This window comes from Rhododendron vialii, chromosome 5a (genome assembly GCF_030253575.1).
Source record: "Rhododendron vialii isolate Sample 1 chromosome 5a, ASM3025357v1".
Classification (NCBI taxonomy): Eukaryota; Viridiplantae; Streptophyta; class Magnoliopsida; order Ericales; family Ericaceae; genus Rhododendron; species Rhododendron vialii.
The window spans coordinates 11332975-11351633 of NC_080561.1; the positions used below are offsets into that span (position 1 = coordinate 11332975).

An 18659-nucleotide genomic window follows, 5' to 3' on the forward strand; every position below is an offset into this window, starting at 1 on the left:
ACGTAGGTGGGAAAGAATGTGAAACAAATAAAAACTCTTTCCGAAAACATCTTAAACATTTAAAGTTCGAGAAAGTGAGAATTAATAACGAAAATATAAAGCAAAAATTTGAGGCTGAGTTTCCCAACGAGGCTAAATGGGATTATTTCTCTTTGTTTGTAGTTTATGAAGAAAAAGATGCCCGTTTAGCCCATTTCGCAAGTAAACTCGGTTTGAGAACGTGAACGAGGAAGTCCTACAAAATGATAACGAGACAAATAACGTGAGCCCAAAAGGCCCAACAACCTTCAAGTCCATTCCACTCTTGGGAGTCGGGCTGAATCCTCACCCAAACCCTACTCCAAAACCTTCGCCAGAGAGAGAGAGAGACAGAGAGAGAGACAATGGCATGGCGCTGTCCCCTTTCCAGATCACTGATCTCCACCGCTAGGGCTTCAACCACCCGCACACTGCCGCCGCTCCCCCTCCTACGTCCGCCGCCGCTCGCCGCCCCTCACCTCCAATCTCGCCTCCTCTCCTTCGCCAGTCCCAGGTACTCGAAAAGTAAACCGCATTTTGTTTCAAAAAACTATCTCCAAACTCACTTAATTGTATGTTTTTCCCTCATTTTTCTTAAATTGCTCAAATTTACCAGCGTTTTTGGTCTGAATCAAGAGAAATGCTCCACGCCACCGATTTTCGATCACCGCCCTCTTTCAACTCTCTCGTCATCAAAATCAGCTTCCAATAGCTCCGAAATCCTCAGCTACATGGGGGGCATAGACGGTGATCAAAAGCAATTGATTAAAAAACTAGTCAATTTCCGCATGAAGAAAGGCAAAAAAACTAAGGTTCGTTCCATCGTGTACCAGACCTTTCACCGCCTGGCTCGAACCGAACACGATGCTATCAAGGTCATGGCCGACGCGTTGGAGAATGTGAAGCCAGTGTGCGAAGTGGAAAAAGTAGGAATAGCGGGTACTCTGTACGACGTCCCCGGGATTGTGCCCAAGGACCGGCAGCAAACCCTAGCTATTCGTTGGATCCTTGACGCGGCGTTCAAGCGACGAGTTAGTCACAGGACGAGCTTGGAGAAGTGTTTGTATTCTGAGTTGCTGGATGCTTATAGGAAGAGGGGAATCGCGCGTAAGAAGAGAGAGAGTCTTCATGGGCTGGCTTTGACCAATCGAAGTTTTGCACATTTCAGATGGTGGTGAAGTGAGACTATGGAGAGAGATCTTCCTCGTTCAGTCGGTACAATAAGTAAGATATGATCCTTTCAGTTGATTCCATCTTTGATTACGGTCGTGTGAGTAAAACTTTAATGGAATCGTGTGTTGTCAATTATGCTGGGAAATGAGACCATTATAGTCATCGATAACATATAGCAACCCTCTTGGATGAATTGTGGTCTTCTTCTTCTTACTATGGGTTGTGATACCGATTTATATCAATTTGGATGATATAAGATGTGTGCAACTGTTTCTAGGACAAATAAAAAATCGATGATGAAAATATTGAAATTCTATCACCATGCATTGATGCTTCAGGTAGTTTTAGTTCCAAATGGTTGATTATTTGATCACTGTGTCAAATTGGTTGACGCAATAAGGGCTGGACTGATTAAGTGTTTGTGAGTTTGCGGATTGTTGTTAATGAGAAGGAATTTGGATTAATAGGTGGAAATGGAAAAGATGGGTGACGCACAGAACTCTCAGCGATTATAAGGCGGGACCATGATGCCGTATCATCGGTTCTTATTGCTGTTTGTAGTTCTTTTTTCCTTGTTGCATAGATGTGGTCAATCTTGTTCAACGGCATATGCCTTAACAAATGTAAAATAAAAGAGTACTTTGCAATCAAGAGGCATTTAGCGAACATCAAAAATTCGTGCACAAGCTATGATTAAACCCATTGTGCTTTTTTGCCTGTCCCAGAATATGATTCTATGCTGAGTGTCATCTAAAACGTAGTGCTGACCACCTATTTTTGAGCCACTGAATTTGGAAGCTCGAGTGGATTCTTGGTGGGTGATAGTCGAACCGGGACTAAAACAAACCAAACCTTGCATCGAACTGTATCTATTTTGTAGTCTTACATCAAATTCATTATGTCTATTGTTTTATGGATCCCAAAAATGTTGGCTATGTGATCTTTGTCTTATGACTCTTATTTACTTCTTCTCTAGCATGCACAAATATCATCATGCCATTTCAGTTTCACAAAACCTGTCCACATTTAGGGTAACTGAGAATAGATCCACATCTGACTCATATATTCTGCAAAGAATACTATGACTGGTTAATCATTGTATTGTAGAACGTTGGTCTAAAGAAGATGGTTGCAGTGCATTAACATTTTGAATCTCTCTCTAATCTTTGAATACAATAATTTCCATGCCATATGACGTCTGAATGGATACAATATCATCGAATCAGTGCAGGGTACTTGAACATACTTCAGCTCAGCACTCTGGGTGCCATCTATAATTCATTAGACGAGCTTTGGCAATTCTAATGCCTTCATTATGATGGTAATTCATTCATGAAACATCATCTTTTGATTTTGTAATCCTCTCTCTGCTTTTGTTGCTAAAGCTTACGTCTATACTAGTAGTGTACTTGCTGGATTACATTGAGTGTCCTTTTTTGTACCTGCATTTGCAGCTCACATATTATTCCTTCCGCGGTCTATTTATTTGTTTGCCACTTTACAAGGAATTTTTTAGGAGTTATTTGGAGCTAAGTTGCTCTAGTATGTCTAAGTTCTCTTGTTTCATTCCCACTGTTTTCAGAATTTCACAGAGCATTAAAACGTGTTGATGGCGAGCTAGTGGTAACACAGAGAGGAACATATCCATTTTGTTGATGATGCAATCGTCCGGTGGATGAGCATTTCATCTGGGTTTGGTACAAAAGGCAGTGAAACTAGCTAAGCTAGTTCTTTGCATTCCAATGTTTCCGAAAGCTAAAACCTTATTTTATTTTATTTTGAATTGAGTGTATTATCAGATTTATTTGGCAATAATGTTGCTCCCATGGTAAATATAGTTCGTAAGAGAATTTTGGCTGGAGTTTTTATGGGGCCCATCAAGGGGAGGCCAGAAATGACTTGTGCCGCCAAATTTCACGTAGGATTTGGCAAAGTTATACATCGGCTGCAGTAACGTTTAGAGGTGGTTTTATTGTGAGATTGTGCCCAATTTTAGCGCCACTCTTAAATATTACTCCCTCTGTCCTAAATATGTGTCCGGCGCCCAAACTTAGGCCGTGCAAAAGATGCATGTTTTTCGTTAAAAAAGTCTTTTTTTTCCATGGTCTAATAGAAGTATATAGAACTCATTGCTATCTATTCATTAAAATTAATTTTTTTAACGAGACAAATGCATCTTTTTAAAGGCTTAGGTTTACGTGTTAGACACTTGGAACGGAGGGAGTAATGTATTTGCAAGCAAAATGTTTTTTATACTCTGACCAGTAAGTGGCTTTTCTACACATGATTCTGGATGTAGGGCTATTACATCCTCCTAGGTAGCGATGTTTTCCTTTTTGTCGATGGGGATGAAAGAAAGTGTACATGAATGACTTTACCCTGGCAATTTGGGACCACTTGGGATTGATAAAACTATGGGATATACCGATATACGTAGTGGCCAATGGTTGAGAAGGTAACCAAACGAAGAGTATTCATGTGTAGGATATGAACTTTTTTTCAATATCAGTTAAACAACAATGGATTACCGAGATATGTTCTGCCGAGATACAATCTGAGCCGTCCATTGTTGAGCATGAACGGCCCAGATTGGCCCAACACGAGACACCCCAAATTGCAGACTCATGGATGCATGAGCAAATGGACAGACGCAGAGAGTACTATGGTGGTAAAAAGGCACCTTCCCAAGAAATTTTAACAGAACAAAAACCAGCAGCAGCGCCATCAAACTGACGTTTCTTTTGCTACTTTGATTCCGTCCAAAACACTCTTTTTGGTCCCTCTCCCTTAACGCTGTTAGCCCTGATATGATAGGAATAGGATACCTGGGTGCACTGGCCTGCTAGCCCGCCCAACCTAGTTCGTTTTTTTAAGGGTTATGGATGTGTATTTAGGCTCATCAAATTGGGTTGGATTGGGTTTTTTAGCCCGTTTAGTTAACGGGAGAGGCTTAGGAATATCTCTTAAATCAAGTCCGGTCCGGCCCAATAAACTAATGACAATGATGTGCATTATATATACTCCATTAAAAGATATTAAGAAGGAAAGTACATAAAAGGTAATACAATACTTATATGTACACAATACATGTTTTTAACGCATACATGGTTGTAAAATTTAATTTAGAATAGTGGGGATGATTAATCATACTTGGACGCTATAGTTTAGAAAAGATAGATGGGCTAGTTCTATGGGCTTGGGAAGAGCGCCGGACATGTGAATATTAAATGAAACCCGATTACTAGTGGGTCGGGCTTGAGTATGCACAAATCTCATTATTATCTAGTACTAGTACAAGCCCGAATCTGGTCTGAACCAATGTATGTGCAGCCCTAACGGGGAGGAGCTGGCAGGATGCTAAAAACCGCACCGCAGAGCCCCAAATCCTTAAAGAAGATTGTGTGGGTATTTACTTTGTCGCGATCAAATGGGCGGCTGAGGAGGGACCATATGTCCATCCGAACATGGAGATTTCTATGTCTATGTTAGCATAAAAAACCATAAGGGATTACCACATATATGAATCTTGATTCTCAATCAGAAAGCTGAATAGTTTACTGTAGTTCATTCAAGCTGAAAGAATGATGTAACAGTCAGCAAATAGGGGATCCGGCTGACCCTCAAAGGTCAGTATGGGTGTTATCACCTATTTGGATTTGTTCAAAAGTGTTTTGGATAGTCAAGATTTAAATAAACTCTTCCAGAGAAGTCTAACTATTCCCTGGAAGAAATTTTATTAAATCCGGACCATTAATTGTCGAGATGAACGATCTAGATTAGAGAGAGTTAATCAACGAGCGCTTCCTTTGGTGGTCTTAGAGCATTTGCGGAACAATGTTGATGGCATTGGCATATTAAGATCTGTCGTTAGTAGTAGCTTTGGTGTTTAGGGTTTAGGCTTTCCTTTTGTAACCAAAAAAAGAAAAAGAAAAAGAATTAATAGACCAATTTATAGTTTTCCTTATTTAAAGTTCTAAGGCATCAAAAAAAGAATAGACCGATTTATTTTTTGATGGGTTAAGGGGATGAGGAAATGGTACCACTAAGCGATATATGAGTGGGGCAAACCCAAATAACATCAACTGCCACACCAGATACTCACACTACTGGTGAGAATCAAACCCATCAAACCCTCATTTGGGGTGAGGAATTGCCATTGGGCTACAAGCCCATTGGCATGCCTATGATATAGTGAACGTTCAATAACATAAATAAATCTCCTAACGAAGACTGTAAGTGAAAATGTTAAATATGGCAATTTCTTGCTGTTTATGCATATAAGACTAGCTTTAGTGCACCATCAATAACATAAATAAATCTCCTAATGAAGACTGTAAATGAAAATGTTAATAGATTGAAATATGGCAATGTAATTCTTGATTTTGTGATAATACACAGAAACCTGCATATATATCACCCTCTAGTTATTGTCGGGGCAGGATTCCACGGTGATATTCCAATTTGGTATGCAAAGAACTCATGGGGAAAAAGCTGGGGCGAAGATGGGTATATTTTCCTCCCAAAAGACGAGAAGGTTATTCCAACCTCCAGGTTCCCCCCTCCTCCCTCTTTAGCTCTCTCTCTCCCTTCATTCCTTCTTTAGCTATAATTCTATCTCCATAATGATTCATGCGCTCTCTCTATCTTCCAAGGAATTAGAGCTTTGTTTGAGGCCTTCTTCGGCGAGCACTCCATTTTCGCCATGAATTCCAACAAAATTCATTTCCTGTACCTAGAGAGAGAGAAACAGATGAGAACGAAAAGAGAGAAGGATAGAGAGAAGAAAGAGATGGTGCAGCAATAGCTTACCACGAACCTGTGGCGGATCTAGGATTTCGACCCGGGGAGGCACCGTTCAATGGAAATTTATTTACATGGCCTCCTTAAGAGTTCTTTCCAAGAGAGGTTGTTTCTTGGGTACTGTTGCCTGCTTTGGAGGTGGTTTGGTAACAGCCTCTTTGTATGCCCTCTTGAACGGGATTTGCTTTTGGGGTAAAGTCCTTGGAGGAGGCTCAACGATAGCCTCTTCCATAGTCCTTTCCAGAGGCTTGTATACTTTTTTAGCCTTAGGTTTTTCGACCATAGGCTCTTCCACTAGGATCTCCATCTTTATCTTCCCCTTGGGATCATCTACATTCATGAGGTCGTCTTCATTCATGGGATCGTCAAGTAGGTCTGCTTCTTCCTCAGCCCTTCTTGCTGCCTGCCTGAATCGTTGGCGGCGCCTCTTCTAAGATCTGGACAAAGGTGGAGGTTCAGAAGGAAACTTTGGATGTTCAACCCTATGCCATTCATCTGGAGGAGTGACTGGAGTTCTCACAACTCTTGGCTTGTCTTTGGAAGGAGCAGAGATCCTTAGATTGCCCAGCTCATTTCCAATTTCAACCAACCCTGGCTGAATTCGGTTGAACACAGATTCGCGTACAACCCTTCTTCCTTTAGACCTGCGCGGCTCCTTAGGACTTGGCTCAGCCCTTCCCACAATAATGCTTTTCAGGACTGGCATGATGTCCACACTCTGTACACACCATGGAACAAGTTGGTTTCTCTGGTTTCTTCACTCCCGACGGTCTGGACCACCAAGAGTTCAGCTTTTCGAACCTTCTAACCCGCTCAGTCCTGACGTCACCCTCATCATAATAAGGATCCCAATACCTGCCTGGGCTAGACTTATAGACTGCTCTGGAAGGGGCCCCCAAACTTATCTTCTGCCTAGGAACAGTCTTAGGCATGTCCCTCATGTTGACGGAGACCATATTTGTACTCAGTCCTGAAGGAAAGGGATTGCCATCCACCCCCATGGGCTGCTTGTCTTTCTCAGGGAATTTGAACTCTCCCCGCTCAATTTTATCCTAGATATCATTTCTAAATACTATGCAGTTATTAGTAGTATGACTTCAAAAATTGTGATACTTACAATACTCTTTGCCCTTCAGTTCTTCCGGAGTTGGAATCTTGTGACCAAAGGGCAGTTTGAGCAGCTTGCGGCCAAGAGTTGATCAAAGATAGCTTCAGCCCTACCCACGTCGAATGTATAGGTCCTGGTTGACTTATTGAAAGTGCTCTGGGCTGGCTGCTTTGTGGGCTCCATCTTGACAAAGGCCTTGCACACGTATGGCTTTTTGTTGATGATTTCAGCCACTGCCACGTCTGGGTCTGCCTCTGCTTTTACTGCAGCAACCTCGTAATTAGGGTCGCAGTAATACGTCCCTTTGGATGCCGTCTTCCTGTCCTGCTCTTCCGCCAAGAACTTTTCATAATGAGAAGCCTTAGAAGATAATTCGAACAGGTCTCTGAACTCCGTTCCATAAAACTTCTTCTTCATTTCAAAGCCCAGGCCGTTTAGTGCTATATGCACGTATTCGGCCTCAGGAAGGACTATCTTGCATTTGAATCGAGCAGTTTTGGAACGTAAGAGGTAGGACTCCACAGACTCTAGATGGGTTTGACGATAGCATGATAGGTTTGCCAACGTGACTTCTAGTTCTACCCTGTAGAACTGCTGATGGAACATCTCCTCCAACTGTGCCCAGGTCTGCACTGAGTTAGGTGGCAAGTTGATGTACCAAGTGAAGGCCGTCCCAGTAAGAGAATTGGGAAAAAGCCTCAACTTCAATGCATCAATGGTTCCAGCCTCTCCACATTGAACTTGAAACATGGCAATGTGCTCCACCGTTGACTGCATGCTCTCACCATTGAAGGTCTGAAATTCTGGGACTCTATAACCCTTTGGGAAAGGTGTATTGTCCACCTCCTCGGTATGAGGCTTCTTATACATTGGCCTTCCCAAAGGTCTGAAACTAGGTCCTAATTGCTCCTGGAGCAGGTTCAAGACTTGATCCTTTCCCATGACTGGGTCTGGCTCAGGAGGCGGCTGTGGGTGCGCCTCTTGTGCTTGCTGGTTCTGGGCTGGACTTGCCCCCCCGAGTATCAGAGCTTTGAGGAGTATGTGTAACTCCTTGTCCTTTCCAGAGCCCTGGCCTCCTTGCAAAGACCTTCTATCTGTCTTATCAGACTTGTCAAGCTTGTTCTGGTCCTCGACCAAAAGAAACCTTTGATCGTTATTCGGAGGCGTCGAAGCTCCTCCGATCACGACTCCCTTCTCTTTTTGCCCCCCGAGTGCAGAGCTATTAGATGAAGTGGCATGGTAAAATGTCTGAGGAGGGGGAGGAACCCCCAATAAGCCAGCTTGGTCTTGACCGTTGCCAAAGACACCAAACTGTGGAAAGCCCTGCTGTTGAGGAGCGAGCAGTAGCCTCTTTGTAAGCGTAGCAACCATTTTGTTGACTGCTATGGTCAAAGGTTCCAAGGACTGAGTGAACGATTGCAAGATTGATTGTGTAACGTTATTTGAGATCTCATGTCCTGCCATGAACATATAATTTTTGACGCTGTCGGTAGCGTCGCTAAGATCTTGGGCACTGATCTGAGGACCAGCTTCCTCGAGTAATGGCACGTCGACTGCCACTCCCTCAGGACTCTGTGGTGGATCCGGGATGGGTGGATCCGGTTGTTGCTGCGGCTTCCTGACCATGATAAAACCCTTAGACGATTAGGGTCCCACCGGGCGTGCCAAAAAGATGTTCGGCTCCGAAATGGCTCAAGGACTGAGTGGGCATGCCAAGACTTGTCGCGTCTAACGTAAAAGGCTGAGCGTCCCTGTTCTGACTTCTAGATCTGAGAGGGCGATAGTGCTGCAACCTAAGGGCTGGATTGCAGTGAAAGTCCGTGGTTTTGCCTCTTCGTGCGAGGACTTAATAATTTCCTAACCGTGTAGGAAAGAAAGTAACAACGTAGAATTACTTTACTATATCGTAATAATAAAGTAGGGGATGAAGAGAGATATGAATAACTTTATTATGTTTCGTAATAATAAAGTTGGGGTACAAGAGAGATAGAAACCCGAATTACTTGGTGAAGTAATTGAGTGAGGGTGAGAAAATAGAGATAGTTGCTTCGCTGGGAAGGCTTTGGTTTTAAGCGTTGAGCTTGATTGGTGTGGGAACCCTTTTTTCCTCTCGACTTCTAGTATTTATAGGCCACGGCTTCTTGTGAGTTTGCATGGAAATGGATTTCCCGCCATTTCTTCTCGTAATGACAAGTGTCCCATGATTCTTCTCATCGTGGAATCATGGGCGGTTGAAAGGAGTGAATATCAATTTGCCCATGTGTAAATTCTTGATCATGGGCGGTTAAGAGTATAATGGGCCATGTCTTTCTCCTCCACTTCCTATTTCCATGGACAGTTAACAAATAATGGGCCATGTCATCTCTTTTTTCGTGGGCAGCAAAACTCCCAGCCATTTGACTTGGTCAAATGACTTTCACCGGGCAACAACCTCTTTCTTTCCTTCCACTTTTCATGGGCCACTTGGGTAATGTGTCATTTAATTAAATTAAATGGCCTACTAACATATTTAGCCCATATCAACGTTTGGGCCAGCCGAATTCTTTTACAAATTGGCCCAAAACCTCCAAACTCGAGCCCGAACCAAACTAAAATTAATTGGGTCCAATCAACATGGGTTTGGCCCATTAATTTTAACCCAATTCATCTCTATTCTTTGGCCCAATTTAATTAAAAGATAATTAAATAGCCTTCCAACGCTTGCCCAGGACTGAGTGCCAAAAACGGATGTAAACAGAAGGCAATGGAAAAGGAGAGGGGGAGAAGTACTGAGACAGAGGAGAGAAAGAAATTAACTAGTATAATTGCTTTAATACTGTCGTGAGTGATACCGATCCCCATCATGCCTTCGTTCTGAAGTTGGAGCAGGATTTCGATGAAACAATTCTTGTCGGGCTGATCATAATTTTCTTTGTAGCTCCTATGTGCTTCAATGATCTCATCAAGGAAAGCATCCAACAATCCCTCTGAAGTGTCCTTCAGTATCTTGACAAAGCCAGTTAAAACAACCATCCACCCGAGAGAGGGGAAAATGTCCCGAAAGCAGAATTCCCCGAAATGATTCAAGGCAGACCTTGCTAGCTCTCCGAATCTTCTGATATTATCTTGTCCTTCGTATTTTCTACCTAAAGTACATCGAGATATTATGTTGCTGGATAAATGAACAAACAAATGTCCAAGGTTTATAGGGCCACTATCAAGACTTGCGCGACGTATCTTTTCAATCCACTCCATAACTTCTTCTTCTCTAAGTGAATGAAATGAGTGCACCCTGTTGAGGCTCAAAAGCTGCGTAACACAGATCTTCCTCATTTGTCTCCAATACTCTCCGTGGGGAGAAAATGCCAGATCACGGCATCCATACATTATGCTCTTGCCGGCCCTTGTTTGAAATCTATTGGCGAAAGTAACGTCTTGGGTTTTCATGATTTCTTTGGCCATCTCTGCTGATGCGACAACAAGAGTCGGGGCACGGCCCAAGTATACCAACAACAGAGAGCCGTAGGTTTGAGAGAGGGTGTGGAGAGACTTGTAAGGGAGTGTGCCTAGGAGATGCATGTGTCCAATTACAGGAAGCCGCAGCGGAGATGGAGGCAAGTTGAGTTTTTTGCTACCTTTGAAGAAGTTGAGTGCAATTAGGAGCAATATTAAGAGGAGGGATGAGAAGAGAAAGGAACTGATGGATATGGTTTCGTTGAGCTCTTGACACCATTGTTGCAATAGTGGTGTTAGAGCCATTCTTACCGCAATTTCTTTGTGAATGAATCGCCCATGTCTATCTCTTCTAAATATAAGCTACATTCATTATGACATATTTGGCGGAAAATGCTACGATACACAGTTCTAATTAGGTGTGTATGGTAAACGCCTTGAACTCACTTTATATAGAAATTTGTAACATTTGGATAAAAATTCATGGCAGTTGCATAAAACTCCAAAATACTATCTCCATCCCAAAATGTTGTGTCTGTTTTCTTTTTTGGACGTGTCAAAAATTTTTCTATATCTTTTAATGTATAATATTTTATATATTTAATATGGATCTTATTTAATAGATCTCAATTAATTATTTCAAACAAAGGATTTTGAAATTATATAAAAAAAAATAGATTATGAGATATAGACAATTTTTTGTGATGTTCTAAAAAGAAAATAGGCTCAACAAATTGGGATGAATGGTGTATATATCTAAGTGTTACGTATTCAAAGTCGATGTTTACAAACATATGTACAAAATAGTATTTATCATTATACAAAAGTTAATTAATTCGAGACTAAGGTTATAAATTTTCATTCAAAGTGTTACGAATTCAAGAGATTAAAGGAGCGCGCGCATAGCGTACACATGTAAAAAGGGGTGTGTATCATAGCATGTTGTCTCTTTTGATAGTATTGAGTTGGCTATCATGTAGTAACCGATGATTAACAAAGATCCTAATACCGAATGGGAAAGGCTGTGGTGCACCCGTCACACTACACAGTATAGTGCGGCAGATGCAGCCGTCCATCTCTGTCACACCCCAAAATGAGAAGTGACCGGCCATGAACCACAAGACCAAAGCTCGTAGAACATGTAGCCTAAAAAAAAATTTTATAAAAACTCCCAAGCAAAAATCCAACCAAACAGTCAACCATTTTTTTTATCAGAACATCTCCAACCAATAAATTCCACAAAAGAATGGGGTACAAACATCCCATGAACCAAATAAAATCCAGTGATCCAATAGTAATAAAAGAATCCAGATGTTTGACAAAATATTTCAAATGCGGAAGCGATTAATAAAATAAAAATATGATGAGACATCCTAAGGAGGTCAATACAAGAAATCCCCGAGATGCCACCAGAGTCCTTGCCTAATTCCCCAACTTGCCTGAAAAGAAGTTGGAATAAATCCATCAGCTGACGAGCTCAGTAAGAAGTAAAGCATGTATATTAGAATAAAGTTTTGAAATAGGGATCAAAATAATTTTACTATGTCAATATAAATTTGGCATAGAGGTGAACAATAAAAAAATCAATTAATCCAATAAACGATTCATTCGATAAATCTTAATGGTGTTCTCAATCCAATCTCCAACAATAATGGGAAACCACCACCAAAATCAATAGTACCAAATGCCAGTGAATAAATGTCTCATAATTGGATCCAATATTGAAACTTAGAGTCACCACGAGTAGGCAGCCCGTGAAACTTTTCCCTAAGAATGATCCGGTCAATAACAACCGTTGAGCATTAGGGTCACCGGCCTAATCCGGTTTCTTCCCTAATGGCCAGAGTCACCCGCACACAGATGATTAATTTCCCTGGACTTCCAAAATATGTTCCCATCAATATCCACAAAGCTCTCACCAAAAGATTTCTCGAATAACAAATGGTTTCACCAATACCGCATGCCAATTTAATGTAATCCAATATATCAATATGTGTTTCCAATTTCAATCATAAATTTTCCAAAACAAGAATTTAAGGGACACGAGGAAGTTCGAAAGTACGTAACATGTTTAACCACTCACTTGAGCCAAAAAAATAATGCGACTCGAACCATGCAAAACGAGCCTAACCTGAACAAGGCATCATATAGTAATATTATCACCAATTGTATGAAGTATAATATTATCTACGGTAGTTTAAAGCTACCTGAAACTATACTAATCTGAGCCTAAAAAATAATTTAAGACTAATCCTTCCAAAACCATTATCCAATTTCCATTCCCATTGCTATAACCTTCTGTTCAACCACGTACACCCAGACCAAGTGATTTGTTCTCTAACCATTCCACCTGTCCTCTCCTAACCCATTCAAAACCATAAACACGTACCATTCACCACTAGCGTGCGTGCACACATTCATCACGTGCACCCACAAAACACCACAGCACACTAGTCTCCACCGCCAATATTTTCAGTGGAACTTGAGCAAAACTAAAAACAAAATCCGCATTTGTCCCGCATCGACCCCATTGATACGCCACCAAAAACCCAAGTTTTGTTCTCCAGGTTTAACTCAACTATTGTAACGAGGAAAAAGGAAACGAAGGAAAACAGGAACAAAGAATGAATAGGACAAACCACTTACTCGATTGATCAATAATCCGTCAAACCAGTTGATTGTGGTTTCTCTCTTCTCACAACAGTTCTATCAAACTTCTTCTCCCAAAGTTCTCTCCAACTACAACCCTATTCGGTGTATGTATCTCCTATCTCCTAAAAGTACGTTTATAAAACTACCCACTACTATCATACACCCACAATTATAGCCATCTAGTTAAACAAAATATTTAAAATTCTATCTAAGGTAAAAATTAAATTACTATGGTTAATTAAGCTCATACCCTTGTAGTTATAATAACGACAATTGTATTTGTTGTGTACGCAAAAAAAATTAACCAGGACCCAACCATAGCACCCAATTAAATAATGACCATAATAATTAATAAAATAAATTAAAATTCTAAGCCGTAACAATCTCAGCATGGACAACTCGGATTTAATCTCTCTTCTTCTGCTTCACTTCGTTTTTTTCTCCTTTGCTATTAGTATTAATTTTGTAACGTCAATGTCACTTTCCGATTATAGACACAAACTAAAATTAATAGTTGTATTTAAATTCTTTTTTGAAATTTCAACTGTAGAGTTGTTTTCACTTTTCAGAAGGCATTCGGGCAGATCGATCTACGTGGGATATTATTTCGAGATCTCATCGTCATTTCATTGAGGTCATGAAAAACTTGATTTGTAACGAAAAATAGATTGAACTAATATTGTATATAATCGATAGGATTTTCGACGATAGTTATACTTGTAAAATGGATAGCAAGCATGATTCAGAGAATGAAAATTTATCTCGTTGATGTGATTGTTAATGTCACATTAACCTTACTTTTCTTATCATCAAGATGAGATCACAAAGAGCTCAATCTAGGTGCACTGCAACCTTACAAGAACCCCATCTCTTCTACCATTATCTCCTCCTCTATCTCAATCCTATGATGTCACATCGCAAACTTACTAGAACTCTACCAATATTTCCCCCCATGAAATCTGATCTGCAGTCAAATTACAAATCATTGTGCTAATAATTCAAATAACCGTAAAATCATTTGGACCAAAATCCTATTGATCAGATCATCATCATTGATGATTTTGATTTTAGTTATACACAAAAAGTATTGACGATATGTCCAATGTTCTAATATTGTACCCCTTGGGCTATAGCGAAAACTTTGAAATTTTTTTAATGACAAAAAACAAATCGATCGATCGAGCGGCCACTCATTGGTTTTTTTTTTTTTTTATTTGGAAAAAATCAACATAATAATGTCATTCAAGCTGTTGGGTATAGAAGCAGGAAGGGTGCGCGCATAAAGATTTAGGATTGATATTATTGTCTAGTATTAGTGTCATATATGGATTGAGTATATATACTTTTTTTAAAATATTTTTTTTATCATTGTTGCCGGATGGATATTCTGTAAAAGTGCCATATGGCTTTAGAGGAAATTACACATGAGACCACTATATCCAATTAAGTAGCAGAATTGAAGTATGGGTATGTGCCTAAATTGGGAAAGTTTTCAATACACGCTCCTATAAGGTGTGTACCATATGCACCTATTGTGTGGTTCATACTGTGCCACCTCATAAAACATTACTTGTAGGACCGGTCATTCATAACATTTTATTTCGTATCGTAACTTTTCATCAATATGATTCGTAACTTTTAAGCAATAGATTCATAACATTTTGGGAATTATAATATTTTGGTGTGTTTCAATGATGGTGCATATGATACACATCCAAATAAGAAGTGTGTATTGTAGCACTTCTCGCTTAAATTATTAACATTTCGCAAAAGTGTACTTTGTTGAGGATTTGAAGAGGTGCCTAGATGGGATATTTCCCAAATAAAAAATCTAGTTCGTAGCATTATTTTTATTCTTATTTTTGCCCCATTCATTAATGCTTTATTGGATAATTTATATGGGGTGGTGATTGTTTTGCACATGATTTACTTAGTGTGGGATCCAAATATGGTTAGGAGATACCGTGACAAAACAAGCATACAATATCCTGATGGGAGGCTCTTCGAATGTTCCTCTTTAAATGAAGCACTCAGACTATTCATGAATATGTTGTCATTGAAACCGAAATAGGCCCCGTTTCTGCTAATCAAAATTTTGGTTTTTTCCTTATTCAGATTTTTCTCGCGTTTATCAGTTTTGCGCCAAACTTTTATGTATTATTAAATTGTCTCGACGAATGGAATCGGAAAAGTAAAAATTATGACTCTTACACAAGTACTTTTTAAAAATATCCAAGAAAAGGCCCCAAAAATCAACCGATTCCTGTTGTTTTGGCAAAACGAATTAATAATACATAAAAGTTTGGTGAAAAAATAATAAATGCGAAAAAAATTGAATAAGAACAAATCAAAAAGTTGTAGGTAGCATAAACCGTGCCTAAACTCAAGAGTTCTAGTGCCAAAAAGTGGGGGGTAAAAAACTAAACTCCCCAAATAAGAACTCCAAGGCACAAATCTCCACGAGGAGATACAAATCTTAGTTTCAGATAGACCGGCCATTTAACAACATTAACCCCCCACATAGGTAGCAATTGCTTGGATCAAAACTGTGTTGAGATGAACCAGATTCAAGCAAAATCTCTCCCACCAAAAGGAAGAATCACTGCAGCATTAGACATCTTAATTTAATTTGCGCAAATAAAAACCAATATTATTTGAGATCTTATGTAATCACACCCTATGAATTATCTTATTTATACCTCCAGCAATAGGAAATAAGGTATGTTTTGGCTAAATAACTATGGAGCATTAATTTTTGTCTTTAGTTCTTAACATAATTTACTACTTTGAAAACTCTTCTTGTCAAGAGGAATCAATAGTTCACAAATAATGACGTAAAACCAAAAAATGCGTAAAAAAATTGAATAAAGACGAAATAATCCTCCAAAATTATTAAGCGAAAACATGCCTTATTCTTATTCGTCTACTTCATTCTTTTATCCCACTCTAACTAACTATAAATTGTTTTGTTTTATAAATAGTAGCAACAAGCAAGTGATCGTCACATGCATGTATACATGCTATTGATCAAATGATTTCAAGTTTTGGGTGCAAGCCAATTTTGTGGTTTGGAATCTTCAATCATGGGATTTTATTAGTAGTGCATCGCGGGTGCCAACTGTAGAGAGCAATTTGGCACACTCAACTGGAACATACAGGGAGAAAAGCGACATACAGGCCATTCCATGAAGTTACACTCGACCATTGCACGTAACACAATATCTATAAAGTCCATTGGATCGAGCAGGCATTTGTTGGGTGAACAGATGGTTGAAGCCTGGTTTGGAAAAAAATAAAAAATTGATTTTTTTTTTTGGTTTTTCGCAGCTACTAATTTGGGTTTTGCCAACAGGGTTTTGTGTGCGTGTATGAGAGAGAGAGAGAGAGAGAGAGAGAGGGGTGGGTATCGCTGGTGGTGGGATGGTGGTCAGGGCCAGCCCTAGGTGCCCAAAGAAATCTTCGCATAATGTGTGCAAGTATTGTTTTCACTAAGAGCGGTGGTTATCAGTACCACTATGGGTAGCGATGGTGAGAGTACCGATAATGTACCGACGACGTGTGGGGCCCACTTTTGGGTACACACGGTTAATCCGAATTGTTCATGCATTTTGAAATAATTTTTTGAACAGCCCTGCAAAAATCAGCTCAATTGAATATGTATAAGTGGTTGATCCAATTTTCTAAATTTTCATTCAAAGCTTCGCATCCTGAATTTTGAATCGAAAATTAGAAATTTGATCAATCACTTACACATATTAAATTGAGTTGATTTTTTGCAAGGCTACTTGAAAAATTATTTTAAAATATATTAACGAACGGTTCAGATTATCCGCGTGAGACCTAAAAGTGGACTCCACATACGCCGTCGGTGCATTGTCTATACTCTTCTCATCGGTACCTCTAGCATTTTGTCACACTCTTCGCCTTTTATGTCTACCAAATATTATTTTAAAATGGTTCAGTGTTTATTCGTGTGAGACCTAAAAGTGAACCCCACACGCCATTGGTACATTGGTACCTTTAGCATTGTGGGGTTGTTATATCATGTTGCCCCGGCCCTCTTCCTGCCCTTTTATGCCTAGCAAGTATTATTTTTACTCAGTGATTTCAATTATTTTGTGATGTTTGATGAGTGCTCGTAGCCGGTCCAAATTAATGATCATGAGTCACGATATTATAAAATAATTTGGGGAAAAGCCTATCTTTTGTCTTTCTCAGATACATAGTACACTCCGTGAAAAAAAGAAAGATAGTACATAGTACACTATTATATTCATCTTTAGTTAATTAACTCGTTGTTTGATTACAAATGTGTATTTATATATATATGTATATATATATATATATACAGTTATTTTCAAATGATTCTCCCATTTTTCAATCGAATTTCGATGATCTGAGCCGCTCAATGTGTTCAGAACATGATTTTAAGGGTACCCGCGAGAAATTGGCAAAAAAAATGACCAGGAAGGGCTTGATTTGAGTAGTTTTTATTCGAACCGTTTGATAAAAACATAACAAAAACTGCTCGGATGAAGCCCTTCCCAGTTTTTTTTTTACTGATTTCTCGCGGGTACCCTTAAAATCACGTTCTGAACACATTGAGCGGCTCGGATCATCAAAATTTGATCGGGAAAGGGAGGTCCTTAATTATTTTATTAAAATGAGGTAGTCCTTAGGAGAATGAGACTCTCTCTCTCTCTCTCTCTCTCTCTCTATATATATATATATATATATATATATATATATATATATATATATATATATATAATATTTTGGGTAAGTCTTTTTTTTTTTTCTTTGCTTTCTCTGTTCTTGTTGCTCTCATTTTGGTGGAATTTCCAGACGCTGGATCTTAAGCTTTCTCAAAAATTGAGTTGGTAGCACAAACAGCAGAAATACTGCATATTTATCAAATTGCGAAACTACCATGATGCATGGGTGTATCGTAAATGGATTTTGGTGAGGGACTGTATAAAGGTGTAAAGCCCGATTTTTAAAAAAATGCACTTATGTGACGCTAAGCAGGTTACGGTATTTTAAAAGAAATGTGATTGAGGTTAAAGGAATATTTTTAATCGACGTTTTTAGGACACGAGGATAGCATGATATAATTTTAGGGGTTCAGCACTTTTCTTTAAGAAGCGAACGACACCTTAATGATCTACACATTTTAATAAGTCTATGTTGGATTTTTGAGATTTTTAGGAGACTGAAATTCAAACGCGTTCGGATAGAAATTGCAACAAATGGGTGCGCAATGCTACGTGTCACGTTGGGGTGACATAGGAATCACAGGTGTCCTTTGGAAAGGAAAGTAGGGTCCTGTTTCAACTTCAGCCACCGAAATACATGTATATAATTCACCTAGGAGTATAATTAAACTTTACATAAAGCAAAATAAGTTAGAAAAGATAGATATGCAAAAACAGTGGAAGGACTGTTAATACTAAAAATAAAAAGAAAAAAGAAAAAG

At 39.4% G+C, this 18659-nt stretch overlaps 1 protein-coding gene across 5 annotated transcripts; it reads left to right on the forward strand.

Moving 5' to 3' along the window:
- The first annotated feature begins 312 nt into the window (after positions 1-312).
- LOC131326732 (small ribosomal subunit protein uS7m) lies at positions 313-3052 on the forward strand. Of its 5 annotated transcripts, none has more exons than XR_009200097.1 (4): positions 313-532; positions 635-1242; positions 2418-2512; positions 2774-3052. XR_009200097.1 is itself a non-coding variant. In XM_058359595.1 (3 exons), exons 1-2 carry the CDS (start codon positions 384-386, stop codon positions 1194-1196), a joined length of 711 nt encoding a protein of 236 aa, XP_058215578.1. In that variant the 5' UTR covers positions 313-383; the 3' UTR covers positions 1197-1242; positions 2774-3052. The 5 variants fall into 5 exon arrangements, 3 of the variants coding, with proteins under 3 accessions (XP_058215578.1, XP_058215577.1, XP_058215579.1); XR_009200098.1 differs by having other exon boundaries at positions 2423-2512; XM_058359595.1 differs by lacking the exon at positions 2418-2512.
- The last annotated feature ends 15607 nt before the right edge of the window (positions 3053-18659 follow it).

Bases quoted from the DNA above. Each gene is read 5' to 3' on its own strand.
- LOC131326732 (XM_058359595.1), top strand. From the start codon at position 384: ATGGCATGGCGCTGTCCCCTTTCCAGATCACTGATCTCCACCGCTAGG. The intron at 533-634 runs GTACTCGAAAAG...CAAATTTACCAG, and splicing joins CTCTCCTTCGCCAGTCCCAG to CGTTTTTGGTCTGAATCAAG.